This window comes from Molothrus ater, chromosome 27 (assembly GCF_012460135.2).
Source record: "Molothrus ater isolate BHLD 08-10-18 breed brown headed cowbird chromosome 27, BPBGC_Mater_1.1, whole genome shotgun sequence".
NCBI classification, from domain to species: domain Eukaryota; kingdom Metazoa; phylum Chordata; class Aves; order Passeriformes; family Icteridae; genus Molothrus; species Molothrus ater.
The window spans coordinates 1,567,945-1,585,456 of record NC_050504.2 but is presented as its reverse complement, the minus strand read 5'-3'; the positions used below and the strand labels follow the sequence as shown (position 1 = coordinate 1,585,456).

Genomic DNA, 17,512 nt, shown 5'->3' with positions numbered 1-17,512 from the left:
AATTCCCCGCTTAACCCTTTTTGTTATTATTTTACCCCATTTGTTTTCAATTTTAATTCTGCTTAATGTGCTGAAATAGTTAAAAGTACCTGGAAGGGGGGGTAAAATGGTGTGTGATGGACACAGAGGAGTAGGAGTAGCCTCAAGTCTGTCTGTTTGCCTAAGGCTCACTTAAACTTGACTCTGTTTCCCCGCAGCTCTGCAGGAATCCAGGTCATTAACTGAAATCTGGGCAAAAACTGCCCCAAAATTAAAAAAAAAAATACTTAAAGCTACAAGTGAGAGGAAAAACCTTAAAGTTTTGGAGCAGCCCAAGGAAAAGTTTCGGTAGTCAGCACTTGGCCTCTGAAATGGCTGACGAGGGAAAGGCGATGGCTCAACCTCCCTCCTGCTGCACCTGAGAAGGGGAGGAGGAGGGAGAAGCTCCGAGCCTGGGGCTTTTTTTGGGGGCGAAGAGATCCATGAAGGGGTGAAGCAGGGGCGGAGGGGCTGAGGTGCAGCCAGAAGTGGGGATGGGGCTGGGAGGTGATGAGAGCTGGACCTGGTGAGGCAGGAGCCGGCATGGGCCTGGGAATGGGAGAATCGGGCATTTCCACAAAACCCGAGGGAGGGGACGGGGCTGTCCCAGCGCTCCGGGGACAGCAGGAACCGGAATGGGCCCGGGCAGCTGCCCGGGAATGGGGGAATCGGGCATTTCCACAAAACCCGAGGGCTCGGGAAGGGCAGGGGAGGGGGACGGGGTTGTCCCAGCGCTCCGGGGACAGCAGGAGCCGGGATGGGCCCGGGCAGATGCCCAGCAATGGGGGAATCGGGTATTTCCACAAAACCCGAGGGAAGGGACGGGGTTGTCCCAGCGCTGCCGGGGCAGGATCGGGGCTGGAACGGTCCCAGCAGGTTTAACCCCAGCCTGGCCAAACCCCTGCGGCTCCACGGGGGAAAAGCAGCCTTGTTCAGGCGGAGAGGACAGCGACGTCCCCAGCGCAGGTGGGGCGGTGTAAAACCGGGGGTTAAAGCGAGGGAGCCGCTGGAGGGGGAACGACACCGATTTTAACTCCCCCCAGCCCCCAGCCAGCTCTGGGGCACGGCGGGGGGAAGGAAACGAGCCAGGGCCACTTGCTCAAGAGCCCGGGAGCCAGCGGCTCCTTCTCTGTGCCATGACATCACCGCAGCGCCGGGGAGGGGGGGCCGTGATCTGCGGGGTCCTGCGGGCTGGGATGGGGCCGAGCCCCCGTGCTCCTCCGGCCCGGGCCCGGGCGATGCTTCCCCGCTGTTTATTTCCCTGCAGAGCGATTTTGTGTCCGCGATTCCCACAAGAGGCGTTTTGTCCCCGGGTTGATGGCACCGATGGGGGTTCCTGATGGTCCCAGCTCTGGGAAATGCAGCTCCCGGTACCTGCTTTGTGGGAAAAGCTCAATCCAAGGCGATATTCTCAGTCGGGTTTTGCCCTCATCCACTCACCCCACACCTGTCAGCTAGGTTCAAGTCCCTGGAATAAATGTTTTCTCTGCAAATGCTTTTAAAAAAATACAACTTAGAAAAACCCACAGCAAACAAACCAACTAAAAGGACCATAACCATCAACCCTCCAACCTCCTCTGCCCCCACCAACTTCTCCTGCTTTATTCCATCTGTTTAAACCAGGTTATCCTGATCCCAGGGGCTCAGTGCAGCTCCTGCAGACACAGACCAGGGACATTTGGGGACCTTTGGAACCTCGGAGTGGATCAGTAATGGACAAGGAGTTCCTCCCTGGCTGGAGACAGAGCTGCCCATCCCAAGGCTTCCCACAAATTCCAGGAGTTGACTGGAGCTCAGCTGTGTGAGCACAGAGCCACAGCAGCAGGGATCAGCCTGGCACAGCTCAGCTTGCAACCAGAGGCTGCAATCATGGAATGGTTTGGGTTGGATGTGACCTCCAAGACCATCCAGTGCCAACCTTGCCATGGTGGGGAGGGCCTGGCAGAGGTTCCCAGAGTAGCTGTGGCTGGTCCTGGATCCCTGGAAGTGTCCAAGGCCAGGTTGGACCAGGCTTGGAGCAGCTGCCATGGCAGGGGGTGCAATGAGATGGGCTTTAGGGTCTCTTCCCACCCAAACCATTCCATGATTCTCTGGACAGGCAGGAATCACTTCCCCGGCGCTCCATGGCTGTGGAAAGGCAGCACCAACGCTGGATTTGGGGCACCAGGGAACACAGAGCATTGGGAGATCCTCTGGCAAAGGGTCCCCCAGCTCCTCCCCTCCCAAGGGTTTTGTTTTCAGAAGAAAGGGCTGAAATTCTGTCAGCACCAACACAAAAATGGACACTGCTCCATCCCATGTGCAGGAATGGCCTTTCCCCTTGGACAGGAGCAATGCAGGGACACAGCAGATCCCTGGAAACACTGCAAATCCAAGAAGGAAGTGTCTGTTGGGGTGAGGTGAGCCCCAAATCCTGCCCTGGGACACAGCAGCCCCTTGGAGCTGCTCCTGGTGCTCCTTTTGTGGCAGTGGCTCCATGGTCCCTGCCAGGGTTACAGGTCTGGCATCCCACCATGCCCTGCCACCACCTCACCTGCCCCAGCTCCCCCTCACTGGCCCCACCTTCCCAGCACACGTTGGTGACTGGTGATTCTAGGTGACACAAGTGGCATTTTGGTGAAACAAGAGGTCAATCTGCAGCTGGTGGGGCCATCACAAAAAAACCTGGCAGCTCCAGCCCCTCAGGATTGTTCCCCTTCTGCTCCCCACAAACCCTGTGACACCTGGGCAGGTGCAAAGCTCACAGCTCAAACCAAGTGTGACCCTCACGAGTTCGGCAAAATCAGCTTGAAATTGCATTTTCAGCTGCCACAACCATTTGAAGACACAAACAATAAACATCCCAGCCCTGGAAATGCAGCTGGGATATAAAATATAATGGAATGACAGAATGGATGGGGTTAGAGGGACCTTAAAGATCAGTTCCCCCCCACTGCCATGGGCAGGGACACCTTCCACTCTCCCAGGTTACTCCAAGCCCTGTCCAGCATGGCCTTGGACACTTCCAGGGCTGGGGAAGCCCTCACCTTTCCATATGATGCTTTAGAATTCAGGACCTGCTTCAGCAACATTTGCAGAGTCACAACAACAAATACAATTAAAAAAAAAAAAAAAACAAAAAAAAAACCAAAAACCACCCCACCCACCAAGTGCCTAAATGTAAAATAATCTGGTTTTAACTTGCTGACCCACGTCTGACAGCACAATCCGCACTTAGAGCGGAAGGCTCCCAAATCTCCCTGTTTTAAACCTAAACCCAGCCCCACAAATACCAGGGGATGAGCTGGTGTTATCGAGGCAACAACGGGGCTGGCAACTGGAGCTCCACTGAGGAGCCGTGGGGAGGCTGCGCCAGCTCAATCCCTCCCCCCAAAAAAAGCCATTTTTAGTTTTTAAAGAGGTTGGTTTTGACTTTGCACGGGGTAAACAACGCAGCAGGTGCTTCGCCAGCCCCGGAGGGGCATCGCTCCCTGCGAGCCCGGGGTCGCTCGCGTTTGTTACCGCCCGAGAAGTTCCCCCGGGCCCTGGCAACAGCCGAACGCTTTTGTTTTTGAGTCTCGGAGCTCCCCGCCGGGGAGGCCATGTTAGCTGAGATCCACTGGATCCGGTCGGGATCTCTCCGGGAACCCCGCGGGCTTTGGCTGAAATGTGTGAAACAAAGGATTAAAAAAATATCAGGGATTATCTCCCCCCACCCAAACCGCGGGGTATGAGGGACCCCGGCACATCCAGCCCCAATTTCCCTCAGAACTGCGCTGTTCCTCCCCTCGCTGCTCCTCACGGGGGGCAGGCAGGGCCAGCCCCGCACGAGATCGGGCTGCGGCCGTGACAAATGTTCAAATACCGTTTAACGCTAATTTTGATCGAAAAACAGCCCCGGCCCCCGCCCAGTAACACAGGTACAGCCGGAGAGCTCCGGGCGGGGCTCCTCCACCCCACCGGCTCAGCCCCGTGAGCTCCGGTCCCAAAGCGCTGAGGGAGACACGGCCGGTGCCGCCGCGGCACCGCTCCCCATTAGGGCCGACGAGGGGCCTCACGCTCCGCTCGCGGGACAGAGCCCCGGCCGGGCCGCCCCTGCTGCCGCCTCGGGGCCGCGGACGGGAGCGGGCCCGGCCCGGCTCCTCACACACAAAATGGCGCCGGCGGCACCGCTCCCGCTCCCGCTCCGCCCGCCCGGCCGCCATAGCCGCCGTCCCGGCTCCGTCGCTCTCCAGCCAATCAGAACCCGCCGTGCCGCTGCGTGACGGCCCGGCGGAGCCAATGGAAACGCGAATAGTAGAGGAAGAGGCGGTGCCTGTCTCCACCGTGAGGCATTATGGGGACTGTAGTCCACCAGCGCGTCGCGGTAGTGGGGCCGGGGCGTTTGCGGACTCGCCGCCCCAGGACGCTCCGCGGCCGCACGTGGCGGGCGCTGTGTCACGGCGGGAGGCGGAGAACCAGGCCCGGTTCCGCCGCGGGGGCGGAACAGCGAATACCGAACACCGAGGCCTCCGCAGGCCCCGATGTGCCCAGGGAGGCCTTGCAGGGCCCGTGGGGCTCCGAGAGGAGGATTTTGTCCGGGATGGCGACACCGAAAGCCCTGAGGGCTGCTCGGCCGAGGCGGCCCAGTCGCCAAGGCCTTGCTCAGGCGGGGGCGGGGAAGATCCAGGGACGGGTCGAGGGGGTGACCCCAGCGCCTCAGGGGGGTGTTCGGCACCAAGTGAGGGTGCCTTTCTCTTCAGCCGTCTGAATTTAACTCCCCAATGCTCTGTCCTTCTCCAGAACCGTTCCAGCAGCAGCAGCCACAGATCAGGATCAAAATTGGCACACAGAGATCGCAGTTAGATGGATCACAATTAGCAGACACAGACCACAATTAGCAGAGACGTATCCCCTCAGCACGTTGGGAGCTTGGTGTGCTCAGGAGGTGACAGTTCTGCCCTCAAATCACCCGTCTGGTGACAGTTCTACCCCCAAATCACCTGTCTGCCCAATTCCAGCTCTGCCAAGGGCTCCTCCCAGGCTTATCTGGCCTCCATCTCACTTCTCTCAAGGAGAGAAGTGACCCACAGTGCAAAGTCCATGAGCTTTCCCCAGGGTTTCAAGGGGGGTTTTTCCCCACTGGTTGTGCCCCTTGCTGGCTGAGCCCTGTGGGGTGTGGACAGGGGGGTTCAGTCAGCAGGAATTTGGAGGGAATGTGTCCTTGGGGAATCAGGGCACGTAAAAGGCAAAAATAAGCAATACAGTTTGCAAATAAAAGGAAAAAAAAAATTAAAAAAAACCCTTACTACCAACCTAAAATGTCTCTCCCTTCAAAGTTGGTCATCTTGAACTCCCATTTTCTGGGGCAGGCTGGGCCCTGGTCCTGTCCCTGTGTGATTTTTGGGAAGGAACAGTTCAGGGAATGAGCCTGAGAAGCCACTTGAAGCATGTGGAATTAAGTTCTGATGTTCCAAAAAGACAGGAATTTGCTGGGGGGGTGGGAGGTGTTTTTATTTTTATATTGTGTTGGGTGTTTTTTTGGGTTTTTTGGTTTTTTTTTTTTTTGTTTTGTTTTGGGTTTTTTTTGTGTTTTTTTTTTTTTTTTTTTTTTTTTTTGTGTTGTTGTTGTTGAGGTTTTTTGGGGGGGGGGTTGGTTTTGTTTTTTGTTTTTTTGTTTTTTTGGGTTTTTTTTTCTGGGCTGATAAATCCCCAATCATAAATTTTCCTCCCCATTATGTATTTTAATGAGTGGGGGGTTAATTGTGCCAAACGTTTTCTGGCCAGAGGGTTGGTGTTGGATATGGCCTGGCTGTTCCTAAGTGGGAAAGGGGATGGGGAGGTGTAAACAGAGGGTTTGTCCCTGTCCCCCACCCTGGTCTGATGGGATCTCCCCGGGAGCCAGAGCCAGGAGTTCTGTGGTGCTCCGGGAACAGTGGGGCTGCTCCTGGCACCCTTGAGCTCTCAGATGTTCTCCCTGTGCTGACCCATCCCTCCAGGCCAGAAAATACCCATTTTTGGGGATTTCTGTATCAAGCTGTGACATCAGTCCCCAGCTAGTGCAGGTAGGGTGTGACTCCTAGCATGTCCCATCTCCTGGGATTTTGTGCTGTCAGAGGGACAGAGCCTGATGACTGCCTCAGCCATGGGATCCTCTGCTTGTTCCTGCTCTTCCCTGCTTGTTCTGCCCTTCCCTGCCTGTTCCTGCCCTTCCCTGCCTGCTCCTCCTTTTCCCTGCCTGTTCTGGTTTTCCCTGCTTGTTCCTGCCCTTCCCTGCCTGCTCCTGTCCTTCTCTGCTCCTTCCGTTTCCTGCCTACTGTTCTCCTTCTCTGCCTGCTCCTTCCCTTCCCTGCCTGCTCCTTCCCTTCCCTGCCTGTTCCTGCCTTCCCTTCCCTTCCCTTCCCTTCCCTTCCCTTCCCTTCCCTTCCCTTCCCTTCCCTTCCCCTTCCCCTTCCCCTTCCCCTTCCCCTTCCCCTTCCCCTTCCCCTTCCCCTTCCCCTTCCCCTTCCCCTTCCCTGGGAGCCCGCAGGGCTTTGGAGGAGGCAGGAGCAGCCCGGGCTGCTGATAAAGCTGATAACCCCTCGGGGCGTTGTGCTTATCTCTGAGCCCAGCTCCGGCACTCCCCCGCCGTGCCTTTAGCCACCGGGGGCTCTCTGAGGTCCCACGGGCCATTATTTGTCACCTTGCGGGATTTTTGTGAGGCTGCAGAGGCAATTCCCCCTCCCCAGGGCGCTCCCCAGTCCATCCCTGACTCCCTGCACCCTCCTGGGGCTGCAGGAGCAGGTCCAAGGTCCCGAGGCTGCCTGGAGGAGCTGGATCAGCCAAGCCCACACAGGGACAGGCTGATTCCCGAGCTGGTGCCAGAGATACTGTGGTTTATAGATCCAGATTGATTTATTTGCCATGTATTTGGGTCTTTTCCAGCCATATTTTAGCTCCTCCACACCCTGACGTGTCTGGCTGAGCACTGCCACCCCTGGGTCCTCCCACCCTTTGTGGCATCCCAAAGCCAGGGTGCCACAACTCTTTCCACGCTGTCAGGAATAATTCTGGGGCGATGGATGTTTGCACAACCTTGATCCTGCAGAACGGGGTTTGACCCCAGCTCCCAACAGCCACAATCCCAACTCCCAGTGCCCTACACCCAGCACTGAGCTGCCAGCACCCAGAGCTCCACCTCCTGGCATCCATCCCCCAGCATTCCCTTGTCCCCTCCTCCCGCATCCATCCCCCAGCATTCCCTGTCCCAGCATCCTGCATCCATCCCCCAGAATTCCATATCCCAGCATCCCGCATCCATCCCCCAGGGCTCCATGTCCCAACTCCCGGATCCCAGTGTTCCCAGCGCTCCCACCATGCATCAGCCATGACTTCCAGCACCCAACACTCATCTCCCAGTGCTCCCATTTCCACCAGCAGCCTGCACCCAGCTCCAGTGCTCCCAGCAGGCATCAGCCATCACTCCCAGCACCCACATCCAGTCTCCAGTAATTCCAGCATCCCTAGCACTGATTTCCCAGTATTTCCAGCACTCCCAGCACCAAGTTGTCAGCGCACCCAGCTCTCCACACCCAGCTCCCAATGCTCCCAGCACCCAGTTCCCACTGCTCCCAGTGCTCCTATCTCCCAGTATCCAGCTCCCAGCATTCCCAGCATTCACTCCCAGCGCTCCTACTGCTCCCAGTGCTCCCATCTCCCAGCATCCAGCTCCCAGTGTTCCCATTGTTCCCAGTGCTCCCAGCACTCCCAGCGCTCCCAGTGCTCCCAGTGCTCCCAGTGCTCCCAGTGTTCCCAGTGTTCCCAGTGTTCCCAGTGTTCCCAGTGCTCCCAGTTCCCGACCGCTCCCCCTCCCGCGAGCGCTGCGGGGCGCCAGAGCCGCACACGTGCGCCCCGCCTGGCCCCGCCCACATTTCCCAATTAGGGGATGACCACGCCCACATCATTACGCAACGCGCCGGCCCCGCCCAACCCGGAAGCCGCGCTCCGAACGTCCCCGCCCCCCGTCGTAGCCCCGCCCCCAGCGCGTGCGCAGTCGGCCCCGCCCAGCAGCGGTACCCCCCCCCCCGCTTCTGGCCCCGCCCCCGTGTCCCCCTCAGTGTCCCTCTGTGTGCCCCCGTGTCCCCCAGGTGTCCCCAAACCTTGCCAGGTCCCCTGTGTTTCCATGTCCCTCATCCGTGGTGTCCCTGCTGTCCCCACCGCTGGTGTCCCCCTGGAGTCCCCCCTTGTGCCCACATGTCCCCTCCCGCCCCTCCCGTGTCCCTCTGTGTGCCCCCGTGTCCCCCCATGTCCCCTCCTGTGTCCCTCTGTGTGCCCCCGTGTCCCCCAGGTGTCCGAGCCCTTGCCATGTCCCCTGTGCCCCCATGTCACTCCATCCGGGCTGTCCCTGCTGCCCCCACCATGGGACTCCCTGGAGTCCCCCCGTGTGCCCCCATGTCCTCTGTGTCCCCGTGTCCCTCTGATGTCGCCCACATGTCTTCTGCTCCATGGCCTCTGCAGGCCCTGTGGGCCCTTGTGGCTCCCATGTCCCCCTGTCCCCAGTGTCCACTGCCTTCCCTGTGTCCCCTCCATGCTGCCCTGGTCCCCCCAAGTCCCCCTGAGTACCCCCCTGTGTCCCCATGCCATGGTATCCCCTGTGCTCATGTCCTTCATGTGCCCCTGTGTTCCCTGTGCCCCCCAAGTCCCCAGTGCCCCCCATGTCCCCATGTCACTCATGTCCCCATGCATGTCTGGCACATGTGCTGAGTCTTCCTTCCGGGGAAAATGGGGAGCAGGGACTGTGTCACCCCCTGGGTGATGGGAACAGGGGTTGTGTCCTCTGGGTTATGGGAACAGGGGCTGTGTCCCCTCTGGGTGACAGGAACGGGGGCTGTGTCCCCCTCTGGGTGACGGGAACAGGGATTGTGTCCCTTGGATGATGGGAACAGGGACTGTGTCCCCTCTGGGTGACAGGAACAGGGGCTGTGTCCCCCCCTGGGTGATGGAAGCAGGGACTGTCTCTCCCTGAGGTCATTGAGCCCTTCCCTCAGGCACAAGGGGCTCAAGGACAGACGGACATCCAGCACCCACTGATGTGACCCTGTCCCTCCTGCTGTCACTCAGCACCAAGGTGACACCGTTTATTCTGGGACATACAGAAAAGCAGAGGCAGCTGAACCTGCCCAGAGGGTCCTGATTGAACCCAAAGGGGAAGGAGGGGATGCACGGGGGGTTGGGATGAACTGGGGGGCTCTGGTGGGCATCCCATGGGCAGCACGAGTGGGTTTGGGGTTGGGGGAATCACCTGGGAATCCCATCCCGGCCGTGCCAGAGGATCCCTGGGCAGATGGGGACACCTTGATTCCCAAAGCAGAACACATGGCTGCCTGGTGTGACCACGAATGATTAATTAATTCGATTAATTCATTCATTTTATAAGGCACAAGGAGAGGGTGTCAAGGCACGAGGGAGGGGACAATTCCGGAGGCAGAGGGGTGGGACAGGGCCGGTAAATGGAGCTGGCAGCCCCAAAGGATGGATTGATCTGCTGTCGATCCCTGCAGCAGCTTTCCCTGCTGCCGCTGCTGTCTCATGGCTGCGATGCTCCATCCCCCGGGAATGCGGCTCCCGAGGGGCTCCCCTCCAGCCAGGCACTCCATCCCGCAGGACCTGGGCTCTGCCAGCCCTCCCCAGATCCCCCAGACCCCTAAATCTTTATTTTTCTGCTCGTTTCTCCGCTGCCAGCGTCGGGCCGACACTGACATCCAGCGGCTGCCGGCATCGCTCTCGCTCCGGGGCTGTCTCCGGTCCCGGTGCACCGGGAGTAGCCCAGCACCGCCTGCCCGGCCTCGTCCTGCCCCGGGGCTCCGGGATGCACCCAGCCGTGCTCCAGCCGCCTGTCCCCAGCTCGGCCACCCCCGTGTCCTGTCGTGTCCCCGCAGTCGATATCGCAGCGGGGTCCAGCCGAGCGCCGAGCCCGGAGCATCCGCGCATCCCTGGGGGTGACTCGGGGACACCCCCGGGCTCCAAGGTCGCGGTGACAAAGGCACGGCGAGGTCGTGGTGACCCCGCCATTGCCCTGGGGACTTTTGTCACCTACTCCCTGCCGGAGCCCGTGGACTTTGAGCCGAGCCTGGGAGCGGCGCTGGGACGCGTCTGGAGGCGCTGGCATCGCCCCAAAGGTCCCCGAGAGGTGCTGCGGACAGCAGGTAACCCCAGGTGACCCCCCCCTGTGTCCCCACTGCTCTGCCACCACGGTCCCCAGGGGTTTCATGTCCCTGTGAGGTGCCACTGCCTGATCCCGGGTCTGGAGTCAGCTCCGGGAGGAAATCACGGCGTTCTTCCCATTTCAAATCTGGGCAAACCGGGAAAACCAAACGGCAGCACCGGGCACAGAGCAGCTGCACGCTCCCGCTTTTGGGGGATAAAAGCTGGGAAACACATTTTTCCTCCAAATCACCGGCTTTGGAGGCCCGGAGGAGTTTTGTAACTCCCCATTCACCTGGAGCATTCCCGGGAAGCCGAAGCCCTGGGATGGGATATTGGCTGCAGGTGGAGCAGGGACAGGGGGGCAGCTGTGGGTGCTCAGCCCCTCTGCAGGAACCCACCCATGGGTGGGACGGGGGCGGGGGCTGGGTGGGCTGTGGATTTAACCTGTGAGAGACCCCAGATCCTGCACAGAGGCTGTGTGGGCTGTGGGTTTAACCTGTGAGAGCCCCCAAATCTTGCACAGAGGTTGGGAGGGCAGAGCTGGGGTCTCTGCTGGTGCTGAGGGTGTGTCAGCCTCTGCATTCCCCCTGCCCTGGGCTTCCACAGCTCTGTGTTGCAGACCTGGGGCCCAAAGGGGGCGTTGGGGACAGGGTTTGGTGACACCTCGTGGATGGTGGGGGTTGTTTATCCCCCAGAGTGGGCTGTGGATTTAACCCGTGAGAGGCCCCAGATCCTGCCCAGGGGCTGGGAGGGCAGAGCTGGGGTCTCTGCTGTGTGCTGAGGTGTGTCAGCTCTCTGCATTCCCCCTGCCCTGGGCTTCCACAGCTCTGTGTTGCAGACCTGTGGCCCTGCACGGTGCCGAAGGGGGCGTTGGGGACATGGGCTGGGGACAGCTCGTGGGTGGTGGGGGTTGTTTATCCCCCACGTCCGTCCGGAAGCGCTCTGCTGGGAAGGAAAGGGAGGGAACAGCCGGGGCTGCTCCCAGCGCCGGAGTGGGAGGGATGCTCCCAGCTGGACCCCGAGATATCCCCATTTGTGTGGTTCCAGTTGTGGTTCCTCAACCTCCAGCATCGCCCCTTCCCTCCCTCCCCAGCTTTTGTGGCTCTGCAGTCACTGGAAAGGGCAGCGAGCTGCAGGAGGGGCTGGACAGTGCCAGGTCAGTGCTGGGGGTCCCGGGTTGGGGGTGGGTGTCACTGCCTGACACCCTTGAGTGTCACTTTCTGTCCCCCCAACCCTTCTGGGGATGGACGTGTAAGGAAGCAGCTCCTTTGCCCTACAAGTGAGGCTTTCCTGGGGATTTCCTGCCTGATGTAAGACAGTGCATGGGAAAAACATCGGCTTGGAGCCTGGGAAGGGGCGTCCCCATCCAAAAAGGGGCCTTGCTTTAAAATCTGGCTTGGTCCTTTTGGATCCATTGGAGAGATGGGGAGTGTGGGTGCTGGTGGAGTGATGCCAGTGGTCTCCTGTGGCAGGGAGAAGGTGCAGAGCCCCAGGGAGCAGCTGGAGCAGAGACACGGCCATCACCTGTCCCAGCCTGGGGGACACATCCAGAACGTGTCCTGACTGTGCCAGCACCCTGTGAGGAGCCGGTGGCACCACCATGTCCCAGCCAGGAGGTACAGCAGAGGCACAGGGAACACCAGCAGTGGTGTGACCCCTGTCCACCCCCCCATCAGCACCAATCTCCATCCCATCCTGGCCCCATTTCTCTTGAATTCTTGATCCTAAAAGCACCTTTCACCCCAAACCTGACTTGCAGGGTGCTGGGCTGCCCCAGCTCCTGTCCCCATGTCCTCCCCAGGTGCCATCCACACTTGGTGCAGAGGGTGGTTGGTCCCAGATGGAGCAGGGGGGACACAGAAATCATCACTGGAGGGGCAGACAGGCCCCTGCTCCCCAAATCAGGGGAAATCCCTGCATGGCCCACCTTAATCCATCCCCCAGGAGCTGAGGAGCCCTTTGAGCACCGTGACGTGGTCATCAACAGCCAGGACAAGGTTTCAGATGTGTACACACAGCTGGAGAAGCTGGGGGAGTGAGTGAGGCTCCCGTGTCCCACCCTGGGCATTGCCCTGGCTGTCCATGCACAGCCCTGGTGCTGCTGGTGGCTCCTCCATCCCTCCTCCTCTGTCCCAGGGGGAAATTCGGGACCGTGTACAGGCTGCAGGAGAAGGCCACGGGCAGGATCCGCGCTGGGAAATATTTCCGGGCACGCACGGCCAAGGAGAGGCAGGCGGCGCGCACCGAGGTGGAGCTGATGAACCTCCTGCACCACCCACGCCTCGTGCAGTGCCTGGAGGCCTTCCAGGAGCCCACCCAGCTGGTGATGGTCATGGAATAGTGAGTGTGGAGCAGGGCTGGGGGCTGCCAGGGGGCACTGAAGGTGGGGAGGGGTCCCTGTGCCAATGGATGGAGAGCCTGGAAATTCTGGAGTGGTGAGGTCCTCCCAGAGCACTGGGTTCTCTGCTGGACTTCTCCTCTTTGGGGCTGGTGAGACCCTAAAAGGATCCCCAGCAGCTCATTGTCCCCACAATGGCAGGTGGGGAGGGGTCCCTGGATGGATGGATGGATGGATGGATGGATGGATGGATGGATGGATGGAGAACCTGGCAGCTCTGAAGTTATGAGTGGTGAGGTCCTCCCAGAGCACTGGGTTCTCTGCTGGGCTTCCCCTCCTTGGAGCTGGTAGATCCCAAAGGGGTCCCCAGCACCTTTTTGTCCCCACAGTGGCACATGGGGAGGGGTCCCTGTGCCATGAGGTGCTGCTGTGGGATGGATGGGGAATCCACAGCTCCTGGAGATAAGGGTGGAGAGATGCTCCCAGAGTGCTGGGTTCTCTGCTGGGCTTCCCCTCTTTGGGGCTGGTGAGACCCTAAAAGGGTCCCCAGCAGCTCATTGTCCCCAGCGTGGCAGGTGGGGAGGGGTCCCCGTATGGATGGAGAACCTGACTACTCTGGAGTTATGAGTGGTGAGGTCCTCCCAGAGCACTGGCTTCTCTGCTGGGCTTCCCCTCTCAGGGCTGGTAGACCCCAAAAGGGTCCCCAGCACCTGGCTGTCCCCAGCACTTTGTTGTCCCCGCAGTGGCAGGTGGGGAGGGGTCCCTGTGCCATGAGGTGCTGGTGGGATGGATGGGGAACCCACAGCTCCTGGAGATAAGGGTGGAGCGATGCTCCCAGAGCACTGGGTTCTCCACTGGGGTTTCCCCTCTTGGGGCTGGTGAGACCCCAAAGTGTCCCCAGCACTTGGCTGTCCCCAGCGTGGCAGGTGGGGAGCTCTTTGAGCGAATTGTGGACGATGACTTTGAGCACACAGAGCCCAGCAGTGCCCAGTACATGCAGCAGATCCTGGAGGGGCTGCAGTTCATGCACGGCCAGGCCATCGTGCACCTGGACCTCAAACCTGAGAACATCGTCTGCGTCAGCCCCGGCAGCCACCGCGTCAAGATCATCGACTTCGGCCTGGCACGGAGGCTGGGTGAGTGTGGGAACCCATAAAATCAGAGGAGTTTGGGGGTAGGACAGTCGGGGTGGATGGAGATGAGAGATCTCTGCAGCCAGGGCTGGAACTTGGGGTTTATTGCAAAGGGCCTGGGTGCAGGGCCCTGCTGGGAGCTGCCAGGCACAGCTCAGAGCAAGACTGAGAGAAGAGAGGGGGAGAGAGGATGAGAGGGTGAGAGAGTAAAAGGGCAAGAGAGCAAAAGCTTAAGAGAGTGAGGTTCCCATTACAATACAATAAATCTTCTGTGTTGAATATTCTAATTCTCACTAACCAATCTAGTCCAAGATACAAATCCTACAGCATTTCCATACAGCCTATAAGAATCATTACATTACCATCCTGTGTTACATTTTAAACCCTAAAAACTCCTCTTTGGGCCCCTTCTGCCAAGCTGACAGGGTCTGCTCTGACCCTTGGGCCTGTCTGCAAGCAGAGGGTGTTGTTCCATCAAAAGGGGATCACCTTCAGTGGCCACACCATTGTTTTCCAGTTGTTCAGTAACTGAGGGATCTCAAAGCTTGCTTTCATTTCAATCTCACTGATAGTTTCTATATTCTCAAAATCTTTTGCCAGACAATCATATTTCTAAGGCTTTCCTGTTTCATCTTCCCCAACATTTGGGAAAGCTGCAACAGGCAGGCCTCAGAGATAGCAAAGTTATTCTAGCCAAGCCTTAATACACAGGCCATTGTTCTATTTGTCCTTACTTTTCTATATTTTACATCATTTTTCTGCTGATCTATCTCATGGCTACTGCTTAGTTCTAATCACATCCTGCTGTCTCTGCAGGATGCAGAGACAGGCCTGCCTTTTGCACCTTTCCCAAACCCCTCTGATTTTATGGATTCCCACAGGTGAGCACCAAGGGGCTCCTGGGGGTCCAGGGCAGGGACTGGCACTGCCACAGGGACACATCTGGCCTGGCACAGCAGTGAGGAGCTCGGTGTCCTCCTGCTTGGGCCCTCCCTGCCATCCACCAATGCTCTGTGTGTCCCCAGCCCTGCTGCAGAGGTGGAGATCCCCCTGTGCCCATGGGTGGGGGCACACAGAGAGGCTCTAGGAGAGCACCAAGAGCTGCAATATCCCTGGAGGGTGGCAGCTCCGCTACAGGAATGTGTCCCCTGTTGATGGAGTGAACAAATTATCCTTTGTCTCCTTAAAAAGGATGAAAGCTCAGAAGTTTCTTTTCTCAATTAGCAAAAAAGATGCCTCATAGCACCTGGGGGACTTCACCTCAATCTTAAGGACAGCTAATTGGACAGAAGCCAAAAAGTCCAGCCTAAGCAACTTACTAGAAAAAGAAGAGAACAAAGGAACTAAATTGCTTTTGTGAGGTGTTTTACCAGCAGCAAGAACCTCTTGCACCTGGCTTAGTTTTTCTCTGTAAAGAGTTTTTGTTATTTTGCCTTTTTTCAAAACTTTTCTGTGTCCAACACTACCACAGAAGCCATCCTGCTGATTTTATGCCCTCTAAAGCAGCTGACCTATCTTGGGTGTGAAATAGATCTCCAAAATCTTATGAGACCTGTCTGGAGGAGCCCATCCATCCATCCATACTCCACCTGGGCGCAGAGGCTCCTCCACCTGGGCTGTGTTGGTGTGTCCTGTGCCCCAGGACCATCCCAGCTGGGCCTCCTGCCCCAGGAGATCCCAACTCCCCAGGACCATCCCAAACGGGCCTTCTACCCTATGGAGATCCTAAATGGGCCTCCTGCCCCAGGAGATCCCATGGAGATCCCATCTGGGCCTCCTGGCCCATGGAGATCCCAACTGACCCGATGGAGATCCCAGCTGACGCCAGGACCATCCCAGCTGGGCCTCCTGGCCCATGGAGATCCCAGCTGACCCCAGGACCATCCCAGCTGGGCCTCCTGGCCCATGGAGATCCCAGCTGTCCCCAGGACCATCCCAGCTGGGCCTCCTGCCTCATGGAGATCCCAGCTGGGCCTCCTGGCCCATGGAGATCCCAGCTGACCCCAGGACCATCCCAGCTGGGCCTCCTGGCCCAGGGAGATCCCAGCTGACCTCCTGCCTCCTCTCTGCAGCTCCAGACACCCCTGTGAAGGTGCTGCACGGCACCCCTGAGTTCATGGCTCCAGAAGTGGTCGCCTTCGAGCCCGTGAGCTTCTCCACGGACATGTGGAGCGTTGGTGTCATCTGCTACATCCTGTGAGTGCCCTCACAGTGGGCAGGGCAGGCTGGGCTGCAGGGGGCTGAGCTCTCACTGATGGCCTGGGCTCCCCTCTCCAGGCTGAGCGGGGAGTCCCCCTTCCAGGGGGACACGGACATGGAGACCCTGAGCAATGTCACAGCTGCCCGGTGGGGCTTTGAGGAGGAGACCTTCTCAGAGATCTCCCAGCAAGCCAAGGACTTCATCAGCCAACTGCTGCAGAAAGAGCCCAGGTAGGGCCTGGGGGCTGCTCAGCTGGAGCTGGGCTGGGTTCTGGAGGGCTGAGGGGGTGGGTGAGGGAAAGCTCTGCCTGTTTGGTGGAGGGGATGCTCCAGAGAGGAGGAGCCCCCCGTGACCCCTGTGTGTGCTGCAGCCGGCGGCTCCCCAGTGCAGGGGCTCTGCTGCACCCCTGGCTGCAGCACCCCCAGCCCAGCAGCCCCAAGGCGCTGTCCAAGGAGAGGATCAGGCAGTTCCTGGCACGGAGGAAGTGGCAGGTACCTGCTGGGGACAGGGGGGTGGCTCTGTCCAAAGGCTCAGTGCCCTTGGTGGGGACATGGGGATGGCTCTGCTGAAGGGCTCGGTGCCCTTGGTGGGGACATGGGGATGGCTCTGTTGAAGGGCTCAGTGCCCTTGGTGGGGACATGGGGATGGCTCTGCCCAAGGGCTCAGAGCCCCTGGTGAGGTGATAGGGACAGGGGGGTGGCTCAGCGCCCTTGGTGGGGACAGGGGGGTGGCTCTGCTGAAGGGCTCAGTGCCCCTGATGGGGGCATGGGGATGCACCTGGTGAAGGGCTCAGTGGCCCTGGTGAGGTGATGGGGACAGGGGGTGGCTCTGAAGGGCTCAGTGCCCATTCTCCTCCCTCCAGAAAACAGGGAAAGCCCTGCTGGCTCTCAAGAGGCTGACCCTGCTGTCCCAGAGCCCGGAGGGGAAGGCATCAGAGGCTCTGGATGAGGAAGGTGATGGCACCCCCAGCCCATTCTCTCTGCTTTGCCATCTCCACCTTGTGCTCCTGGGCAGTCTCCTCCTCTTTTTGCTCCACCCTGGGTGTCCCTAAACACCCAGGCATGGCCCCACGGTGGGATTTCTGCTCCAGGGCCTGAGGTTCTCTCCATCCCCATTCCTGGGGGGGGGGGTCTCTGATGCAGCCCTGGAGGGGCTCATCCTGCTCTGTGTGACCCAGAGCTGCCTCCTGCACCTCCAGCCATCTCCTCACCGTTCCCTCTGCCCATCTCCTGCAGGCCTGGAGGAGGACCAGCCCTCCAGAGCTCTGTCCATACGAGGTGCCAACCCCTCAGAGCTGCTGCCAGACCAGGAGGAAGAGGAGGAGGAGGATGGTGGGAGCACTGCAGCCACAGGGCAGTGACAGCATGGCCCTGTCACCCCACCCTGGAGCACCTGGAGATGGGGATGGAGCCCCCCCAGCAGCTCCCAGTGTGACCTGGCCAGCTTGGGGCACACCCAGACCCTCCTGGGGTCCCTGGTGTCCCTTGGTGCTGTCCCTGTCACCAATAAAGCACTGACAATCTCTGCACTCCCTGTGCTGCTCCCATTTCCCCCAAACTCACTGGCACAGGTATAGGAAGGAGCTGCTCAAGCTGTGCCCACCCTTTGGGAGCTGGCATCAGCCTCTTGGCCACCTGGGCCACCAGCCTGGTCATCTCCAGCAGCGATGGGCACAGCAGC

The 17,512-nt window shown here is 59.3% G+C and overlaps 1 protein-coding gene across 1 annotated transcript; it reads left to right on the top strand.

The window, feature by feature from the left end:
* The first annotated feature begins 11,169 nt into the window (after positions 1-11,169).
* On the top strand, positions 11,170-17,262 carry LOC118696708 (myosin light chain kinase, smooth muscle-like). The gene is made up of 10 exons (XM_036398976.2): positions 11,170-11,317; positions 11,634-11,777; positions 12,106-12,196; positions 12,298-12,501; positions 13,418-13,635; positions 15,705-15,828; positions 15,910-16,062; positions 16,203-16,323; positions 16,695-16,785; positions 17,068-17,262. Exons 2-10 carry the CDS (start codon positions 11,762-11,764, stop codon positions 17,190-17,192), a joined length of 1,143 nt encoding a protein of 380 aa, XP_036254869.1. The 5' UTR covers positions 11,170-11,317; positions 11,634-11,761; the 3' UTR covers positions 17,193-17,262.
* The last annotated feature ends 250 nt before the right edge of the window (positions 17,263-17,512 follow it).

Bases quoted from the DNA above. Each gene is read 5' to 3' on its own strand.
- LOC118696708 (XM_036398976.2), top strand. The intron at 12,197-12,297 runs GTGAGTGAGGCT...CCTCTGTCCCAG, and splicing joins CAGCTGGAGAAGCTGGGGGA to GGGGAAATTCGGGACCGTGT. The intron at 16,786-17,067 runs GTGATGGCACCC...CATCTCCTGCAG, and splicing joins AGAGGCTCTGGATGAGGAAG to GCCTGGAGGAGGACCAGCCC.